The sequence below is a fragment of the Lynx canadensis genome, chromosome C1, assembly GCF_007474595.2.
Source record: "Lynx canadensis isolate LIC74 chromosome C1, mLynCan4.pri.v2, whole genome shotgun sequence".
Lineage (NCBI taxonomy): Eukaryota > Metazoa > Chordata > Mammalia > Carnivora > Felidae > Lynx > Lynx canadensis.
In genome coordinates this window covers 113,624,155-113,646,848 of record NC_044310.1, presented here as the reverse complement: position 1 = coordinate 113,646,848, position 22,694 = coordinate 113,624,155, and the positions used below count along the sequence as shown (strand labels likewise).

Genomic DNA, 22,694 nt, shown 5'->3' with positions numbered 1-22,694 from the left:
TTATCTTCCTTTTCAAGTTTATTTATTTATTTTGAGAGAGAGAGAAAGAGAGAGCAGGGGAGGGGCGGAGAGAGAGAGAGGGGAGGGAGAATCCCACACACCATGAGATCAATCCCAATGTGGGGCTAGATCCCACACACCATGAGATCATTACCTGAGCCAAAATCAAGAGTTGGACGCTTACCCACCCTGAGCCAGCCTGGAGTCCCATCCTTATCTCCCTTTTAAATTGGCATCTCCTTTCTTGTATTCACATTCCCACACACATACATACTCTCTAGAGCATGATTCATTCTCCTTGTACAAAGTCATGTACATTCTCCTTGGACATGAGATGTAAGTTTTGTTGTATCCTCACACCCACCCATTTTTTCAGAGGAAACATTGATGGTTTCCAGGTCACACAACTTATTACCATGTGTATGCCTTTGGGCAAGGTACATAATCTTTCTGTGCTTTGGCTTCCCCATGTTACACATAGGGGAAAATATGGACGTTGCAGCGCTGTTGAGAACGTTAAATCAGGCAATATGTCCTAATTTGCTCCTTTTTTTTCCCCTAGAGAATGGATTACTTCATCCAGAGTAAGAAATTTCTATGGGTGGCTTAGGCTGTGATAAAGGACACAAAAGATATATTTAGTTTTGTCAGTTATTTTCTTGGTGCTCTTAAAACTATATTCTGAGGTGATTACATACTTTTCCACCTGCCAGTAGGGGCCTATCTCTACCCATTAAGCACCTTGCAACACACTTCATTTTCCTTCCCTTCCCTTCCCTTCCCTTCTCTTCTCTTCTCTTCTCTTCTTTCTCTTCTCTTCTCTTCTCTTTCCCTTCCCTTCCCTTCCCTTCCCTTCCCTTCCCTTCCCCTCCCCTCCCTTCCCTCCTCCCTTCTCCTCTCCTCTCCTCTCCTCTCCTCTCCTCTCCTCTCCCCTCCTTTCCTTTTTTTTCTTTTTCTTGGTATTTTTAAAAAGATTCTTCTTTCAGTTGCTTGTAAAACATGAATGAAGGTGTTCATGTCTGTAACCAGACCCCATGCCACAAATTAAATCCTGAAAGTACTGAATGAGAGAATCAGGACAAAGTGATTACAATAATAAATAAAGAGAAAAGCAGTGTATTACAGAATTGTTTTTCTTCACAACCACAATTTAAAAATATTTTCATTTTTCTGTAAACTTTTCTTTTTCTCTTTAACTTCCTGTTTCTTCTTCTGAGAAATGGTTGACACATTTTACGTGTGACTCCATATTTCAAAAGGTTCAGTGTGTTTGCCTTAAGTCTCTTGGATTGTCAAAGTGTCTTTCTCATTAGTCATTGGTGGCCTTGGGTGGAAAGCCTCCACTCTGCACCAGGCCAAGTCTGTCTTTCTAGAGGGGGCCTTTCACCTCTGCGCTGGCGAGCATGTGTCTGCAGGGAAAGCACTTGTCACATCCCAGGTGGCTGAGCATGTACTTCCAGGGAAATTAACCCTCTGAGTGTGAATGGGTAGCCAGACTCTTAAATGGTGGGGACAGGTAACATGACAGGAAGTTAAGGGACAATCGGCAGTGATACCTTTGGGCATGGTTTCCTTACTGGGCCCCTAAGTCATTTCACAGGTGTTTCTGGACAGCATAATGTCCTGGGCCCAATGCTGGGCTCTGAGTCAATGAGGTGGTTAATACACATCTGGCCCCTGCCCTCATGGGATGCTCTGTCATGCTGGAAACAACCAAGTGTCAAATACCACTTGGGAGGCGCATTGTGAAGGAAGTATCAGGGCATTTAGGGAAAACTCGCTAATCCCTAACCCGTTATGGAATGGCCAAGCACCTGCCTGACAGCTGGAAATGAGTGTCAGTGAGACAGGGGTGGACCTCGTGTAAGTGCTCAGCACATGCAGAGTGGGTAAAGTCAGGTGGGGCAGGTTGGAATCCTGGCTCTGCCCCTTGCTAACTTCATACTTCTGCACCTCTTTGAACCACAGTTTCTTCACTTGTAAAACTGGAACCCAAATAGTAGGTTCCTCATAGGCTGATTGAAATCAAGATCACATAAATCTATATCTGTATCTGTATAGATATAGATATAGATATAGATATAGATACAGATATAGATATATAGATATAGATACAGATATAGATACAGATATAGATACAGATATAGATATACATGACATCACAGGGCTCATGGCGTGTGCTCTCTACATATCCAGACTACCCCCCACGTTGCACATGCATGTACGTTGAAAGTACATTGTGCATACAGTGGAGTCAGGGTTGGGGAAGGAAGTCAAAGATGAGGTGGGAAAGCAGGAAGCCCAGATCACAGGAAGTCTCAGGGACAGAATTTAATTCTCAGTGTAAAGGGAGTTCACTGAAGGGCTTCAGTGAAGGTGATGGGTAATGTTACTTATGTTTTATGAAGATGAGAGAATGGGTCAGAGGGAAGTAGCAAACGTACAATCAGGGACAGCAGTTACAAGGCTATTTTAAGACTATGAAGGTGATTATGTAGGCTTGAATGCATACCTGCTCAGTGTGATATGACAGATACTGAATCAACTGTGTTCTTTGGATCGTCTTCATACCATGCGCAAATCTTTACCACTGTAAGTAATGCCTTTGGATTAATGATGGATGAGATGAGGGGTGTGAGATACTGACTCTTCGTTTCCAGGTATGGTTTATGGAATTCTCATGACGACTTTGTAGGGTGGGCTTTGCTTAGCCCTATTGTACAGATAAGAAGACTGAAGCTCAAAGACATCACTTGAGTTGCCTCAAATCTTCCATCTTATAAATGGCAAGACCATAACTGAAACCCAGGACTGCTAGACTTCCAACAATATTTGTTGTTTTTGTTCCTGTCGATTGCCTCTATCTCCTTTAGGTTTCGTGGCAATAGGGAGATGTGTTTTCTTGGAGGTAACCTAGGTCATCAACACTTATATCACCAAATTAGTTACTAGATTAGCCAGACATTAGAGGGAACATAATGCAGGTCATAAATGCTGTGATGGATCAGGAGGGAGGGGAGTAGGGCCGTGGAGTGGAGAGAATTCCTGTGTACTTCATGCTGAGACACAAGGCACAAGGTGTGTCTGTGAAGTAATAACACACTCCCTGTTTACTCATGAAAGCATTTGTCCCACACCCACAGACAATAGAGTGTTTCAGCTTTCTGTTCCCATAACGCTGGGTATACTGTCTATTAGAGCTCGTAATAGCCCATACTAGTATGGCTGTCCATAAATAGTATGTGTTGTATCAATTCACTCAACAGCAGGCTCCTAAGGACCCAGTTTCTTACCCAGAGTCTGGTGCAGTGACAGAGGGGGACAATTGATTCATAATGTATGCACCCAGCACTCATGAAGAATTGCAAATAGAGTGTGAGAAGCTGGGGCAAACTTGGCATCCCCTGGGCAGTAATCCATTGACTCAAAAAATGGAAAAATGGAATAGCACCATTTTGGGTGAGAAAGTGGAGTGTGACCCACCAGATTGGACTGGTTAGGAACTCAGGTCCCTCCAGTCATTCCAATCTTATTAATACCCCTACTACCTATCATTGATGTAACACAATGTGTCAGACACGATGGCATCACTTTGTACGTATTGTCACTTTATATGTATTAGCACATTTAACTCTTACTTCAGTCTTCTCTGAAGAATGTTAAGTACCCCATTTTACAGAGGGGGAAATCAAGTCTCAGAGAGATAGAGTTGCCCAAGGTGACTCAGCTAGCAAGCTATGACTAGCATTGTTTAAAATCCATGACCTTATCTACGCATGGACTCATTACAACATAACTGATGACATATTGTTGTCTGTGGCTCCATTTGCTTTGGATAGGAGTCCAGTTCAGGGGACAGGTGTAGGGGTAGCGATGGGTGGTATGGGAAGGGTCTAAGGAAGGTGGGAATTGATGAAAACCTCTGTAGCTGGAGTATTTCTTTCTAGGGTCTAAGGAGTCCTCAGCAACCTTTTGGTTTGAATCACTTTGTTCCTTAGGAATAAATTGCTAAATTGCATCTTAAAACTAATTACAGTGAAAGTATGATTTCATTTCATAATTTTGGCTTTACAAAGAATGTTTCTAGATCCTTGGCCAAAATAATATACTTAATTTATCATTGTGTATGCTCAAGCCGAGCATTTTAATTGCTTGATGAATAATGAAAAATTGAGTTTTTATGAGTGCTTGGTTTCAAATAAGACCAATCCCACCCCTTCCATACACCATTCACCACTGTCCCACCCACATAAGATGGTAAATAATGAATCTGTTTCAAGTTATATTAAATAGTCTTGAATTTTTTCTATTGTAAAAGTAATAAGTGTTCATTGTAAAAATTCTTGTAATTAAAAAAAAATAGGAAAACTAATGTGAAAATAACATAGAACACCTCCCAAGTAGAGTCTCTATTAACTTATTTTTAAGGACTTACTTTTTTAAAGAGTGGTTTTAGATTCACAGCAAAATTAGGTATGCAGATTTCCCACATACTGCCTGCTTCCACGTATACAGATCCTCCCCTGTTGTCAGCATTCCCTGCCAGAATGGTAAATTTACTACAATTGGTGAACCTACCGTCCCCATAATTTTGCCTTTTCTAGAACATCATACCATTGGAATCATACAGTAGCCTTTTCAGATTGGCATATTTCACTTGGTAATACACATTTAAATTTCTTTCATGTCTTTTCATGGCTTGCTAGCTCATTTCTTTTTAGTGCTGAATAATATTCCACTGTCTCGATATACCAGTTTATTTATACATCCACCTACTGAAGGACATCTTGGTGGTTTCCAAGATTTGGCAATTATGAATAAAGCTGCTATAAACATCCATGTGCAGATTTTTGCATGAACATAAGTTTTCAACTCCTTTGTGTAAATACCAAGCAGTGAGGCTGCTGGGTAGTGTGATGAGAGTATGTTTAGTTTTATAAGAAGCCACCAAATTGTCTTCCAAAGCAGCTGTACCATTTTGCATTCCTACCACAAATGAATGAGAGTTCCTGTCACTTCACATCCTCACCAGCATTTCTTGTTGTCAGTGTTCAGTATCTCATTCTTGTTTTAATTTGCCTTTTCTTAATGACACATGATGTGGAGCATCTTTCCATATACTTACTTGTCATTTCTATAATTTCTTTGGGGAGGTGAGAATCCCTATTAACATTTTGACATACAATTTTCAGATATGTTTATACATATCTACAAAGTGAGTTGATTTAAATCACGATCTTTCTCTTGACTTTCTCTTCTTTGCTTTAACAATAGTAATTGAACACTTTTTATATATAAAAACTAAAACGAGAGCTATCACTGACACAGGATAAGTCAGGGATGGTAAGGGTGCCATATATTTGCCTTCCCTATACAAACAGCAAGTTTTCCTTTACCGCACATTCTTTTCCACTGAACTCAGAGGAGACCTCACAATATTTTTCAACACAGGTTCTAAGAAGACAGTACTATTCAGTTAACTGCGGAATGATAGACTGTATTTTTCCGTCTCTAACCTTGAACCTGAGATGAGGAGGTCAAGTGGCTCCAGATATCAGAAGCAAATTGATAATGAAGATCAATCATGAAAGATTATTACTACCAGGCACCTGACACTGTAGAGCCTGATGTAGGTACTTATGGTATTCTCACCCTGTCCCCTCAAGCAAAATATGACATATCACTAATGAGGGGTTTTACTTCCAGGCTACTAATCAGTTCACTTTGATTCGGTGTGTGATGTTGCTTATAAATGAATAATCCCCCCAGAGTCTAATTAAGTTGAGTCTAGTCTATATGCTTCCTGTTGAGATGGGACCTTCCCAATGTCAAGAACATTCCTATAACTTGGACAACAACTACGATGGGAAGCAGGAAGAGCAATTATGAGGATATTAACTGATCTTTCTCTCTCTCTCTTTCTCTCTCTCTGCCCAGAGTCAGATGTCGCTGACTTTGATGGCCGAAGCTCCCTTCTGTACAGGTTCAATCAGAAGCTGATGAGCACTCTCAAAGATGTGATCTCTCTGAAATTCAAGAGCATGCAAGGAGATGGGGTCCTGTTCCATGGAGAAGGTCAACGTGGAGACCACATCACTCTGGAGCTCCAGAAGGGGAGGCTCGCCTTACACCTCAACTTGGGTAGGGTCAGGCTTTGCTCCTTTCTATGTAGAGATAGCAGGAACTCCATTTTGTAGTGGGTCACAGTTCCTTATTGCCCAGGTGTATCAGGTGAAAATTGCTGGAGCTCAGTGTAAGTGTTGTTTTCCCCTTTTACATGTCAGAGAAAAAAAAATTACCATTTTGTGAAATAGTTAAGCTGTACCTAGCATTCTTTGAAACAAGATAGTATTGGCAAGTAGGGAGCTCTACAAGTTCATTGCTATCATGTATCTATGTATCTATCTATCTATCATCTATCTATCTTTTTTAGTAATAGAATTTTTTTTTTTAATTTTTTTTTTTCAACGTTTATTTATTTTTGGGACAGAGAGAGACAGAGCATGAACAGGGGAGGGGCAGAGAGAGGGAGACACAGAATCGGAAGCAGGCTCCAGGCTCTGAGCCATCAGCCCAGAGCCCGACACGGGGCTCGAACTCACGGACCGCGAGATCGTGACCTGGCTGAAGTCGGACGCTTAACCGACTGCGCCACCCAGGCGCCCCTTTAGTAATAGAATTTAATTTGAGCACATTTAACACACATGAACATATATTTTTTTTAAACTGAGTTGAATCCTCAGCAGCTTTTTTTTAAGTTTATTTATTTTTGAGACAGAGAGAGACAGCATGAATGGGGGAGGGGCAGAGAGAGAGGGAGACACAGAATCGGAAGCAGGCTCCAGGCTCTGAGCCATCAGCCCAGACCCCGACGCAGCGCTTGAACTCATGGACCGCGAGATCGTGACCTGAGCTGAAGTCAGACACTTAACCGACTGAGCCACCCAGGCGCCCCCATGAACATATATTTTAATGAAGCTTGCTCATAATCTATTCTGATTGGTATATTTATGACCAATCATAAATTGGTACATTTATGAAAGTTGAATCCCAAGAGAAAAATAGAGAAGACACATTTTAATTTATTTGGTTTCTTTCTTTCTTCTTTCTTTCTTTCTTTCTCTCTCTCTCTCTCTCTCTTTCGTTTGTTCTTTCTTTATCTTTCTGTTTTTCTGTCCTTTTTCTGGTTGAAGGGAGATAGAGGGTTATATGTATAGTGGGAAAGTCTAAGTTTCTAGGCAAACACAGTTTCATTCAAGTGCCCTGGTTGTGCCAGGATGAACCCTAGACTTGCCAAATACCAGTTAATTTGGTACAGAATGTCCTCCTGCCTTCTGTGCATTGAGGACACTGGCCTCCTCCTGTGGGCTGGCACCCAGCATGGCCTCACCACAGGCAGGCCATCATTGTAATCAACTTCCTATTCCAGGGAACAAAAGAGAAAGGAACAGCCTCCTTTGTGTGCTCAAAGGTACTTCTGAAGGAAGAGTGAAACAAGTGCTGACGGCAGGGGGCAGAATTCCCAGAGGTGCAAAAGCAAACCTAAAAGCTCTTCCGTAGAGAAAGAAACCAAAAGAAAAAAAAAAAAACACACACACACAAAAAAACCAAACAAACAAAAAAAAACATAAGCCATGCTGAAGGAACAGCAAGTGCCATTCCTTATGAGAATGATTCCCTGCCTCTCATTCATATTTGTTAGCATTTGGGAAAGGGGTGGTTATGGTACCTGTGGAAGATAATTATCACTAAGTATTCGCTATCAGAGTAAAGAAGGACAGTCATAGCAGAATTGAGTTTGTAAGTTCAAGTTGCATGGAAAACTGGAAAAAAATCTCAAGTATACTTTCACAATTAGGAGGAGAGACATAAGAATAAAGATTAGTGTGGACTCATCCCAAAAGCCAAACTATGTAAACCTCTATTTTGAGTCATTTCTGAGTATCTTCTTACCCACCATGGTGAATATTGGCAGGGGTAACAGGGAAAACATCTGGAGTCCCAAGTTTAATTCATAAAATTGACATCTAGTGCATTAGATTAAATATCCACCAAAAGCATCCTTAGAAGCAGAATTTTACCCAGAAGAAAGCAGCAAGAGGATTTGCTAGTAACCTGATTAATTTTATTAACATACATGCAAAAGCAACTCAACAATGAATTATCTGAAGGGCGGGCATACACATATTCAGCAAAAGATGTATCAGTTTATTAACTGGCCTTCGATTTTGAGGAAGGGACTGTGGATGAATGGAGTGGAGCCCCTCAACTGGCCATGCCTCAGAAAGCACTGTGCGTTGTGAGTGAAGTTACAATTATTTGTCAACGCCAGAGCAGGCGCCTTCTGATGACACTCAGTCTGCCAGTTGCTGCCATTCCCAATTATGTATGCTGTCCCTCTACAATGCTCTGCTCCAGCATGCATAATCCAGTGTTGCAAACCAGTTTCACTCACAGTATTGGATGATGGAAAGGAGTAGGTGTGGTCACTCAACAGAACTGTTTTCATTGCAGACACGTGCCAGCTATTTGTTATGGGGAAAGTCACATAACCCACAAGCCTCTGTTTACCTATGTAGAATCCGGGGCTAAGGAATAACTGTCTTGTAGAGCATGGACACGAAAACGAAAAATATTATAAATTAATATTCCATGTCAGTAAGTGAACCTAATGAAGGATCCCAAAGATAAGCTCTTAATATTGCTCATTTCTTCATCAAACAATATCCAAATGCCCTGTACTCTTCTCCATGCCAACCTTCCTGAAAAGAAATGGTGTATGAAATAAATAGGACCTATTCCTTGCAATGAAAAACAAGGCAAGTCTCTTTTCCCCAGATTCCATGTGCCCTGTTTTTCTAATCAGGATGGTGACAAAGTAAAACCTCATTGAGTGAATGATTCAGTAGTGAGAATATGTTCTTCATCTAGTCTGCATAGTTTGAGAATTTCTTCATCTTAGAAAATGAAATGCTGTGGATTTGAGTGTTCCCTGTACTTCCCAGTTTGAAGCAGCCACCTAACTTTCCTATAAATCAGTGCCAATTTGCATGTTTCTTCTCTAGAGAGATACTGCCACGTATCAGTTCCTTAGCCCTTCCTACCTCACAAATAGGCAGCAGATCTCTGGAAGCACTAAGTTAAGGGCACGGGGGATGATAACTGCTTTGATTTGCTCATAACAGACAATCTGTCATGTAGATTGCAAAAGGGCAGGACAACATTTGTTCATTTCTATAGCTCCAGAACTTAGGAAAACACCTGCCTAAAAATGAATACATTGGAAAAAGGGGGGTTCCATCTAAAATAGCAGGGGCTGGCACAATGCACGTTGTTACCGTTGGGCTTGCTCACCCCAAGCCTGTGCACCTGGCTCCCTCATGTGCCACTCTGTCTCCTCTGATGGCGCCCTGCTATTTATAAAATCCCCACAATGTGCTAGGATCCTAGCCAATCTTCAAAGCAGCCCTGTTAGGTGAACAAACCAAATTAGCCCAATTACCCATAAGGAATATTAAGATCAAAAAGAATAAATCACTTCAGTTTACACAGTTAGCTATAAGGTATCGCCACTGTTAAAATGTATTATATCCAATCCATTTTTTCACTGTTATGTTCAGATTATAAAATATGTCAGTTTTAGAAAATCTGAAGAAAAAATAAAATCATTATATTTAAGAAAAAACAATCACTTGAAATCCTACAATTCAGTCATCTCTGCTATTAATGCTTTAGTATATTTTTCAAATGTTTTTTTCTTAAATGTTTATATAAACATATTATACAAAATTCATGTTCTTTCTATGTTGCCACACAGCCTCCGGAATAGAAAGAATTCATGTTATGCATGATCATGTGTACCTCTTAATATTTTAAATTTTGTAAAAGAAATGAATCAAGAATAGAAAGAAAGAAGGAAGAGATGGATGTGAGGGGGGAGGGAGGAGGGAGAGAAAGAGAGGCAGAGAGAGAAGGAAGGAGGGAGAAAGAGAAAGAGGCAGAGAGAAGAATGAGGGGAGAAAAGGGAGGGAGAAGGAGAGAGAAAGAGAGGAAGAAATAAAGAGGCAGAGAGGAAAGGAGAGAAGGAAGACAGGGAGGGAGAGAGAGGGAGAGAGAGAAAGAGAGACAGGAAGAGGAAGAGGCAGAGAGGGAGGGAGGGGAAGCAGGAGTGTGAGAGAAGGAATGAGGGAGGAAGAATCCAAGAATCCAAGATAGTGGGCTAAAGTATGGTGCTAGGCCAATGAAAGAGGTAGTTGTTTTTTTGTTTTTTTTTCTTGTTTTTTTTTTTTTTCGTTTGTTTGTTTGTTTTTTTGTTTTTTTCCCTGCCCAGCTCTCATGGGCACTCCAGCAGCCTTTCCTTTAGTGACAATTCTCCAGTGTGTGTCCTTATCTAATCTGAGACTTTACAGTTCAGCAATTCAGGAGAAGAGTGGAGGGGTTCAGCACCATGGACAGCTGCCAAGGCTCCTGCTTGGGAGTCTATGGGCTGTGGTTCTTTTCAAGTGATGCTCTTTCCTGGCTGATTCACATTGCCTAGTTACCTCTACTGTGACTGACTTGGACAGGTCAGTTCTATGGTGAAATTGACCTAGGTCAACTCATTTAATTAATTTCTTAGGGTAAAGCAATATTTTTTTTTTCCCTAAAAGTATTAATGGGAAAGAGATTTCTTCTCATAAGGAGATCATAGAGACTCCTCTTCTCACTCTGTACACATCTCATTCACACTACCTGTGGCAGTCTGCCCCCTGCAGAATTCCAACGGCACAAACCCACACATACAGGTGGGAGAATCAAAGAGCTGAGACATTACATGACTGGGAAACTGTTGTAAGAACTAAGCAAGACATCAATAGTACATGTTGGTCATTCATCCTTACAAGAGTTCAGTGCCTTTGAACTGAGGCAGAATGTGCAATGTGCAGTAAATACAGCAGTACTAAAGTGAGAATCCTGGAATAGCATAGACACACGTAAAGCAGTGTCCTTGGGGGAGCAAGCATAGGGTTCAGAGGCCAGAGCACTTGATTGAATATTCAATTTATTGTCATATCTGGAGACGTAGGTGATAGATCTGCATATTCTCCAAAAAGTAAAATGGACGTTTACTATACTTTTTTGAAATCTAGACATTTGAATAAGTCAACCCACATGTATTTATAAAATGTTTATCATGTTTCTGAGTTGGTACTGAATAGCATGGAAGATATTTTAAATGTTGCCATTTTTGAGAGCCTGCACTTATGCTGTGTAGCAGATACATTAAATACATATTTCATTTAAAATCACATGATAGTCCTAAAAAACTATCCAAACCCATTTCCAGATGAAGAAACTGATGGTCAGTGATGTATAGTCAGTTGCCCAAGAACACACAGTGGCATTATGTTAGACCTTGGATTAGAACCCTCTCCAGTCCTACCCCAATGCCCTGACATTAATAATTAAGACGTTATAAATCTTTATGAAATAATTATATATTAAATATCATGAAGTCCAAGTTCATATGTTAAATTGTGACAATGGAAGGATCAGGGTGGGAGAGAGGAGCCCAAAAAGCATTATGGATGAACCCCGACTTACCTGGGCATTTTATTATGAAAAATAGAGGAAGACAGGTGTTTCAAAGTATCATGGGGATAAGGTGCATCCCATTTTCCATAAATTTTGTCACTAATGTAGTAACAATTTGTTGAACAAGTATATTAAATCAGATGCTAAGCTAGCCACTGGGGGTTAAAAGTTCTGTTTACCTGTCCCTGTATTCAGGGAGTTCTTAACCTGGTAAACTAATTATTTCTATTTACATTCTACCTTTTTAATTTTAATTTAAAAATATAATTATGTATTATCAAAACCATATACCATAACTGTATTAAGATAGTGTTTTTATGAGGACTTTAAGTTACAAAACAGATGAACATAAGGGAGGGGAAGCAAAAATAATATAAGAACAAGGAAGGGGACAAAAAAACCTAAGAGACTCTTAAGCGTGGAGAACAGAGGGTTACTGGAGGGGTTGTGGGAGGGGGGATGGGCTAAATGGGTAAGGGGCATTAAGGAATCTACTCCTGAAATCATTGTTGCACCACATGCTAACTAACTTAGATGTCAATTTAAAAAATAAATTAAATAAAAATTAAAAAAAAAAAGATAGTGTTTTTTTAACATAGCAGCAGTCACAGAAGATGGATACAAATTAGGGGTCAGACTTGAACAACCATCCCTAAATCTGGCAAGTGTTTTATTGAATGAATTTTAGAAATTCCCCAACAATTAAAGAAGTGTGTTTCATTGCTTTAGTGATACATAAATATTTTCTCTGATTTGAGAGTCAAATCCACCGGTATCATATGGCTTACTGTTAGCTTCTTGGGTTTTTTTTTTTTTTTTAATTTTTTTAATTTTTTTCTTTTTTTCCAGAAAGTCTCACTTGAGCACTTAGGAAAATATTCATTAGCCCTGCATCTTGCCAAACAAGGGTCTTTGTATACTGGATAGCCCATGGAGTTGAAATTTGCCTTCTTCTGCTAAATCTTAGGCTTCCCCCTTAGTGTTGCCCCATTTTTCTTTTCCACAACTTTTTGCTTTTCATCCATCAGACTCTTTCCTGCTAAGCTAAGCTGCATAACTCACACATGTGTATGGTGGGATGCAGAAGGTAAGAAATGAGGGTGAATGTGAGTATCTTTTTTTTTTTTTTCCAATAAGGGTAGCAGTGAGAATATTAGTGTTGGAATAAGATAGAGCTGGGTTGTAACCGTAACTCTGTGTTCTTGGGTGAGTCATGTGTCTTCTTTGACAGAGCTTTTTGCAGGGTTTTGGTCAGGAACGATTGAAACAACATGTATAAAGTGCTCACATTATGTGAGAAGTTTATAATATAAGTGAATACCGATGTTGATAATCTGAAAAATTAAAGGTGGAAAGGTTAGTTCTGAAGGTCAGATGGAGGCAGGCATTAGAGACTTCCATACGAGTGGCCGCCTATTTCCTGAACAGTAAATGAAGCCCTTTCCAGGAGTGATTTTTTGCAGAAATACAATCTGAAACAGAGTTCCCTTTCCCTTTTGCTCAGGTGATCTGAAGTTCACCAATTGTGAAAGGTGATGTGGCATCTATGTTTGAACTCCTAACATAAGACCAAGCAAGAAGATCCAAACAAAGACGACTTTGGGTGAAAACCTAGTGATAATGTGTGCCCTTGTTAAGTCTAAGGGTGGAGAAATTGACATGCATATTCACAGTATGTTGGCAGGGGACAAAGATGAGAAATTAAATCATAAATATTTTGGAAACATTACAAGCTTCCTGTAAAAATTGTTACCTGCTTTAGGGCCTTGAGAATATTTACATTGTTTCATTTTAAGTGTATCTCAAACCACATGAAAACAAGTGGTTTTTTGTTTTTGTTTTTGTTTTTGAGTAAAAGGTTGTTTTATTCCCTAATATGTTCCTGGTCTAAAAGGTAACTTCTGCATATTTTTGTCTTTGACCTCTACAGTTGCCCATGGGCATTTTTATCTTGCCTTAAGAAATTGGAAACTACTGAAAGCTAGTGGTTGAACCTCACTTGCCACTGAGGAAAAACTTGAAATATGTATTTCAGGATAAAGAGTTTGATAATCTCTTGAGAATTAAGTGTTTCTTAATTTCTAATAATGGACGTGTCTTGGTAAGATAGAACATTTCCTAGGACTAACATTCATCTTTCTTTATGGTAACATCTAGTGTAGGAACAATTCAAAACATCCTTCTTGATGAATTTCAGAAATTCCCTGTTTCCCCAATTGTTTAAACAAACTAATTTTCACTCAGTTTGTTTTAATACAAGATTTCTGAATGTTAGCGTAGGATGATTGATGGAGGTGTGGGTGAAATTCATTCACATCCTCCACTTTTTTGCTAATAAAGAAGTAACTTGTACTGCAGGGAATAGTCAGTAATTTACACATCACTTCTATATAGTTTTCAATGAACCAGGAATGCATGATAAGGAATTTGTTTTTAATGAATTTTATTATTTTTCTCATTACCAAAGATAGTTATGCCCACTCTAAAAACAGCGGGAAGAAAAAAGAAATCAAAGCCTCTTAATATTTTAGTAAATGCATTTTTTTGTTCATTTTCACGTAGTGCTTATCTGTTTCCTTTCCATACTTGTTACTTAGTCTTTATATATACTTTTCTATCCTACCTTTTTATAATTTATTTTAAGGTTTTTTAATATTTATTTATTTTGGGGCACCTGGGTGGGTCAGTCGGTTGGGCGTCCGACTTCAGCTCAGGTCATGATCTCCCGGTCTGTGATTTCGAGCCCCGCCTGGGGCTCTATGCTGACAGTTCAGAGCCTGGAGCCTGCTTCCTATTCTGTGTTTCCCTCTCTCTGGCCCTCCCCTGCTCACACTCTGTCTCACTCTTTCTCTCAAAAAGAAATAAACATTAATTTTTGTTAATGTTTATTTCTTTTTGAGAGAGAGAGAAAATCCCAAACAAGTTCTACACTGTCAGCACAGAGCCCAACATGGGGCTTGATCTCATGACCATGCAATCATGTCATGAGCTGAGATCAAGAGTCAGAGGCTTAACTGACAGCCACCAGGCTTCGCCCCTGCCTTTTTATAATTTAAATCAGGAAGGTGCACACTATTTAATACCCCTTTTATTAAATGTTATTTTTTAATGTTATCAAAAAATGGCAGTTACTACTGAGTATACTTTCGAAATGATATAAATACTTTGTATGTATCATTTAGATTCATTTGTAATATTCCATCTGGTGATTCTGCCTAAGTTTACTCAAAGTTTTTTTTTTTTTGTCTCTTTCCAAACGATTAGACATTATCTCTAATATTTAAATTATTAGATATTTTTAAAACATTCATATTTTAATTTTAGTTAGTTTTTTTTTTTTTAGAAGAGACTTCCAGAAAGTAGGTTACTAAGTAAAAAGTTACGAACATTTTTTAGTTCCTAAGTATGTATTGATTTTTTTTTTTTTCCAAAAGAATTGGTGGGATTTTCTTTTGCATTATTTTTGGGCAATAAATAAATTTGACCAGGTAAGTAAACAATGTAAAGAAGGAACAATGTTAATTCACCTTTGAGGGCAGGTCAACAAATTGCTATAAATATTCATGAAAATTTCATAACCTATTTTGCATGAGAAGATAAGTGTGTTAATTAAGGTTCATGTTTTCATTAGGTGCAGTAAGACAGAAGTAGCTGCCTTTTATTTAAGAAGATATACAGTGTTGTTCCTCTGAAGTTTTAAAATTATGAGCAGGATTATTGGCTGAAATAGCAAACTTGGTGCAGTAAGATTAGGGTGTGGGAGAGGAAGGCTGACTTTAATGTTGATGAGGGTATGTACTGATGGGATTACAGAAGCTACTTCCTCTTCCCAGGTGTTCTGAGGCATGACAATGGTGGTGATGGTGGTTCCAGTGGATAGAAGTAGGTAGACTATGGTGGTAGCAGCCAACTTGCAAATTTACTCCTTGAAGTTTCAGAATTTAAAGATCCCAATATACATGCCCAGAGAACCTTGATCCAATCAGGGTAACATATCAACTCATCCAATTTAGTATTACATTTGGAAGTTGTACACTTGGCTTACTTAAAAAAAAAAAAAAAATCACCTAAGGATTTTAAAACAACGGATCAGGGACATATAGTTAGCTATTTAAAAAGACAAAATAGGAGTGGGGGGTGCTGGGTGGCTCAGTCAGTTAAGCTTCTGACTTTTGGTTTCAGCTCAGGTCATGATCTCATGTTTGTGAGTTCGAGCCATGCATCTGGCTCTGCACTGACACAGGGGAGCCTACTTGGCTCTCTTGCTCTCTCTCTCTCTCTCTCTGCCCTTCCCCTGCTTGCTGTCTATCTCTTAAAATAAATTAAAATACGCTTTAAAAAGATAAAATAAAGGAGGAACTCTACCTTATGTCATATGCATCGGAATAAAATTCAAATGAAATGAAGTGGAAAAAATGGGAGAATTCTTTAATGATCTCAAAATGGAAGGGCATTAAAGTATAACAAAAATACATAAAACAAGCCATAAATGAAAAAGAAAATGGTGGCTTTTTCAACCAAGAATGTCTGAATGACAAAAAAAATTTAAAAATAGAAAAAAAATTTAAAGTGAAAGCAAAAAACAAAGAACAGCAACAAGGTATTGGCACCATTCACATTACAGACAATGGACTAAATACAAATTGATAAGGAATTTGACACAAGAAATAGGCCAGAAATGTGAGGAAATAGTTCATTAAAAGGAATTAAAAATGAAAATATTTTCAAAATCATTCACTTTAAGGGAAATGTATATTAAAACTGCTCAGAAATATACTGTTTTTGGCTATTAGACAGGCAAAATTCCAAAAGCTTGAACATATTTTCTTGACAAGCCTGTGCAGAAGAATCCCTCTCATAACTTGCTGGTAGGAGTTTGAATTGTCACAACTTTCCTAGAGGACAATTCGACAGTACCTGTCAAAATTGCATATGTGAAAACTTTTGACCACCAGATCCTTACCTAAGAATGCATGTTACAGAAATCCAAAGTGCTGTCTACATACAAGGTATTTGAGAAGTTTTAAGTATCAATAATAGAGAGACTGCTTCAACATTTATTCATAGGAAACTGGTTAAAATGCATATCACATATATCATTCAATGGAATGCTATGCGGCTGCAGAAAAGAATGAGGCAGCTTTTTATATACTGATGTAAGAAAACTCCGAGGATAAATTAAGGGAAAATGAAAAGGTACACAAAAGTTGTGCACTGTATTTCATCATTAAGGTAAAACATTAATGACGAGAAATAAAGAATATCTTTGCATATGTATATGTGTGCATATGTGTGTATATAGTCTTGCATATATTGCTATATATGCATGTATTTAATGTGTGTATGTATTGCATTTATATAAAGTATATATGTACATATAGGTTATATATGCATACAGAGTGCATATATATAAAGTATATATATGTGTATATATAAATAAATTGTGTGTGTGTGTATACACACACACTGGCTTGCATATGCCTCAGGTTTTTCCTGGAAGGAGAAAGAAGACATTAATAACAGCAATTCCTTATAGGACGTATATGGAAGATTAGCATATGGAGGCAAGGATGGAGGAAGATCCGTTACTGAATCCAGAAAGTTAAAATATATATATAGTCACTTTGACCCATTTGTAATTAAATTCACCTTTGGAAGCTGGAATAATAGTACAGAAAAAAATATTTAAATACTTTGCTTTAATCATTATCCTTGGCTTTATTAAAGAACTCAGTATATCTCCAAAACCCACCAAAAGCAGCACATAGAATAAATAAGTAGGAAGAAAGGATATGGTTCCTTTTCCTTTTTTTTTTTCATTCTGTGACTTGCAGTGGCTTTACATTTTCAAATGTTTAATGTTTGTGACTTACTGTTTAGAAATAATTGTTACATCATGCATTTTTAATTTTTAAGGAAAAAATTGAGGCACATACCAAAGTGAAATCTCTACTATTAATTTCACGTGGCTTGTTACCTGGAACTAACTGTTTATAAGGCACACTAAGTTTCCTTCATAGTTCATTAGCCTTTAGAAAAATTTTATTTTAAAAATAAAGGGTGTGTGTGTGTGTGTGTGTGTGTGTGTTATGGGGAGAGAGAGAGAAAAAGAGCAAGATAGAGAGGGAGATGTTCTCGCTCTTTCTTATCTCATGACTGGTACCACTTTTCATGCATCTGCTCAAGAAAAAAAAAAAAAAAAACTAAACTAAAAGTCATCCCTAGGGGACTCTTCCTTTATTACTTCCCCCTCCAATATCCAAGGGAAAATATCCAAGTGAAGTTGCCACATGTTAGCTCCTTATTACACTTGGAAATGCATCCTTTATGCCTTCTCTTTTCCTAAGCCCCTGGGTCCCCCATCGGATTACTGCCAGTCTTACTTGCCTTCTGATCAAATTCTCATACAGCTGCCAAAATAATCTTTTTTTTATATAAGAGTAAGCAAACAACAACAACAAAAATTCCAAGACGCTCCTCTCTCACCCTCAATGTGATTTGAGTTCCTAATAAATTAATAAATTGCTTTCTTAGATGTTAATCTGAGTTAGTAATCTCTGATTTACTAATTCACCACATGCCCATTCCTTAAAGGTAAATGAAATGCATGGTTATGTCGCACACACTAGCACACTATTCCCAGATGATATAAGCCAGGCTGGTGTGGTCATGGCACACTGCTGCGTGGACTCCCCTACCACGTTCCCCTCTATCTCCTAGCCTTGGCACGTGCTTCTCCTGGCTGTGTGGGGGTGTTCCTTCTTCCAGCCAAATCTTAAACTTGTCACTGCTCCATTGGAGCTTCACAGCTGCCTAGCCTGCATTTGCTTGGCTCCTGGCACTAAATGCTATATACCGGCAGCATACTTTTTATCAATTTACTTATTGAGAGACTCCACATTAAGACTTTCAAGGAGGGAAATAAGCCTTTTAACTCTGTATCTCCTTTATCTCCTTTACATATCACATGCCACTATATATCACTATAGCCAGCACAGGTAGATATCAGTGCCTTTTTTCTTTTTAATGTTTATATATTTATTTTTGAGAAAGAGAGAAAGTGAGCACATGGCATGTAAGGGAAGGGCAGAGAGAGAGAGAGAGAGGGAGAAAGAGAATTCTAAGCAGGCTCTGTGCCATTAGCACAAAACCCAATCCTGGGCTTGATCCCATGAACCATGAGATTATGATCTGAGCCGAAATCAAGAGTCAGATGCTTAATCCACTGAGCCACCCAAGTGCCCTGGTATCAGTGCCTTTTTATGGAAGGAAAGGAAGAAAGGGAGGGAGTAAGGAAGGGGAGAAGGAAGGAAGGAAGGAGAGAAAAAAAGAAGGAATGGAGAAGGTGAGGGGAGGAGGGAGAAAGAAAAAAATATCTTTTAATCGTTAGCATAATTTCACAAATGGCAAGAACTCACAACGTGGGATAATGAACAAATCAATGAAATAATGTCAGCTATGAATGCACCACCTATCATTTTTCAATTACAATAAATTTGATGCCCACCACCACCCCCATTTGAAGCAACCAAGTGTTATCGAAGGAAGCAGTGCCTTGGGGCCATAATGAAGGTGGGAGTGAGCAGCCTACGGGGGAAATGGCAGCTCCTGCCCCCTTAATGCCACACTGTTGAGCATGCTGTTACAGCACTCTGGTAAAACATGACTTAGAAGAGAGGAGGAAGACATTCAGCTTTCAGTTTCTAAGGGGACCAAATAATAAAACACTCAAAAACTTGAAAGTTTATATATAAGTCATAATTAATTGCATTAACTGCTCATTTAGCTAAATCTGAGCTGTTCTAAGGAAAAAATGCTGTAATCTTTTGGACAAAAGGTACTGGCAGGAACTTCCATAAAAATTGGAGGAGGGACGTGGTGGGGGGCGAACAAGCCCAACTTGATGGAAAAATATACTTCTTCACCGGAATCTCTCATGGTCCCTCTCTCCTGAGGGCTGTCCAAGCTCCATTTCGGCTGATCAATGCCTATGACCCATACTGTCTTCAGAGTAAAAAGGCTCAGGTGGACCTGGATTTGAACGCTGGCTACATCTCTGGGTCATGGGTGCTTAACCTCACTGATCCTCAAGTTTCTTATTTGTGAAATTCAGATAATAATTTTCCCTAAGAGGATTAAAGATGAAGGGTATAAGCTTCCTACTTATGTGCTGTTTGTATAATATAGTAGGCACTTGAAAATGGCAGCGGATGTGATGATTTCCTCATCGTTGCCTTTGACCGCAGACAACCTAACTCAGTGTGCCCATTGCCTTCCCTTTACTTCTCCAGAATTCACTTTTCCTCCAAGGCATAACTCAAGATTCATTTTCTTCATTCAAGAGTCGTTCAAACACAACGTATGTGTATTATCTCTAACTGTGATACCCTCTGTTTTCGATATGATTGATGACCATTAGGATATGGTTTATTTTATTATTTAATTGTTCACATTCTGCAAACGTGTCCTTTCATGTCTACAAGGGGATGTGTTTATCATCTGACCTAGATTTTGTTCTTTGAATCTGTGGGCGTACCTTGTTATTCCCTTACAAGCACAGCACGGTCCTGGGCCTGTGGAGGGAGAATCATGGTTGACCGTTAGGATATAGAGCTGGCATTGCTTGCAGAATGTTCCCGTACTCAAGACTGCCCTTGTGCACAGATGCCATCCCGTCTTCCTGTCTCCTTCACAGATGACAGCAAACCTCGGCTCAGTAGCAGCCCACCCTCGGCCACCCTGGGCAGTCTGCTGGATGACCAGCACTGGCACTCGGTCCTTATCGAGCGGGTTGGCAAGCAGGTGAACTTCACAGTGGACAAGCACACGCAGCATTTCCGCACCAAGGGTGAGGCCGATGCCCTAGACATCGACTATGAGGTGAGTTGACTCTCCCCGCAGGTCCCCAGACCCCTTGCTCAGTATCAGTAAAAATTGGCCAACAGAAGAGCAATGGAGAGAATTGCTCAGGCAGCCTTCAGTGGAAGAGTCCAAGGAAGGCATCAGACCCGTGAGTGTGGGGTACATGCCTTGGCAGTAATGGGGCATTAGCAAATTGCGTGCATTTTAAAATCAGGAAATCTCCTTGTTCACTTTTATAGATGTGTTCTGCTTGTAGCCTTCCTGGATCACTGTGTAGTCTCGTAGTTACACTCAGCTGGACTGTTTTCAAAAATCAATTTTGAGAATAGCTGGGGAGATACAGAAATTATACTAATACAATATTATTTGTCAGTAATACCTGGGTTTAAAAAAAGAAAGATAAACAAAATCCAAAGGAATCTGAAATCCACATGATATGCACTTGTTTTTAACCTTCATTCCTATGCAAACTTTTGACAATACATGTGGACAGTTGGTTCTTTCTTGCTTTCTTATACAAGAGGCACCATGAAATGCACCAGACTTACAACACAAAGAAGATTGCACAAAATTCTGCAAACTGACAGCCAACAGTTATCCATCTTGGCTAGTAGTTCAGTTCAATAAGTATTGTGCCCCAGCTGTATACTGGACTTTGTTTTAAGCCATCAACATACAGAGATGGCTGAGACAGAGTTCCTGAGTTGGAGAAGCATACAGTCCAGTAGCAGACCCAGACCCAGAGATGAGCTGCTGTGGCATAAGGGAGTAAAACCTACTGGGGGGAGAAGTGAGGGGTATTGCAGGGATACTGGGAAGAGGGTATTTGGCTCAACCTAGGGAGACCTGGAAGGCGTCTGGAAAGAGACACTTTTGAGTCTTGAAAGAAGAAGAGCACTAGCCTGATGACGAAGGTTAGAAAGGCAGGCCAGGCCAGGCATGAGATATCACAGTCCAGTATTTATCAGGTTTGAAACAATAGACAGGCAATGGTATGTTGGACCAGCTGATATTGACGCATGAGGGCGAACTGGTAGATTTTTCAGGAATTTTGTGAACTGGATGGCAAACATGGACTTTAAAAATTAAGTTAAATAAACTAATAATTCACTGAAGTATTTTTAAAAGTAATGCATTCATTAATTCCTCATTATTTTACTATGTTATATCAATTTATCCATCTATCCACCTACCTACCTACCTATGCATCTATCTATATGTACTCTTGAGGTTTTTTATATCTGTTGTATTTGTGTGGTAAAAATACTGTAAATTGGGTTTGCTACAGTACATCTCTTCCCAATTTCATATTCAGTGACATCCCTTTGGTAGTTTGAAATCCACCATGGTGAGTATATTTGTGCCAGGGATTTGGGCAAATGCTATAAATTAGGGCTTGGTTTATTGTTATGTAAATTGTCCAGACCAGGGATTTGTGAACTACAGCCTGTAGGTCAAGTCTGGCTTGAAGCCTGTTTTCCTGGAGCCTGTGAGTTAAGAATAAAATTTACATTTGTAAAGGGTTGTTAAAATTTATTTTAAAAATTAAATAAAAGTGTATGTGACAGAGACTGCATGTGATCACCGATAAATGAATTCAGTGAAAAATCAACAAAAGCATTCTATAAGAATCAATTGGTTACATGGCATTTACAATAAAGGTTATCGTATGTTATTTGCAAATTGTGTTTACATGTTTCTATCAGTAAAATAATCTCATGCTCGTGTAGGCACACACACACACACACACACACACACACATAACATACATGTGTGTGAGCCACACCCTGAACAGCCAGATTTTAAACCTTTATGAACATGCCACGTGAGGCAGGGTATGTTAGAGATCAAACATAAGAATTGGGGAAGACACAGATGATGATAAGCCATGTGACCTGTGTTAGCGAACTTAAACTATGGGGGCTAAGGGGCCTCTGAAGGACATTTTGCAGGATTGTGGCTGGTTTTATGTTTTAGACTAGTAATTCTGAATGTCTGTTTCAGGAGTCAGCCCAATTAACATCCCTTGGGGATTTGTTAAAAATAAAATCACTCAGGTCTCACCCAGACCTGCTGATTAGAAACTCCAGAGGAAGGGCTCAAAAATCTGTTTTTAGAAATTGTCCAGGTGACTGTGATGTACGCTACCATTCGAAAACCACTGTTTTAATTTTTTTAAAGTTTATTTATTTATTCTGAGAGAGGGAGAAATGGGAGTGGGGGGTGGGGGAGAGAATCCCAAGGAGGCTCTATCACGT

General features: G+C 39.1%; 1 protein-coding gene across 2 annotated transcripts in view; it reads left to right on the top strand.

The window, feature by feature from the left end:
* CNTNAP5 (contactin associated protein family member 5) overlaps positions 1-22,694 on the top strand; it is a 798,355-nt gene that overhangs the window by 367,721 nt on the left and 407,940 nt on the right. For both annotated transcript variants that reach the window (XM_030326880.1, XM_030326879.1), the window contains exons 5-6: positions 5,938-6,141; positions 20,270-20,454. In XM_030326880.1, coding sequence (XP_030182740.1) covers positions 5,938-6,141; positions 20,270-20,454 — 389 coding nt within the window. The remainder of the gene's footprint in view (positions 1-5,937; positions 6,142-20,269; positions 20,455-22,694) is intronic.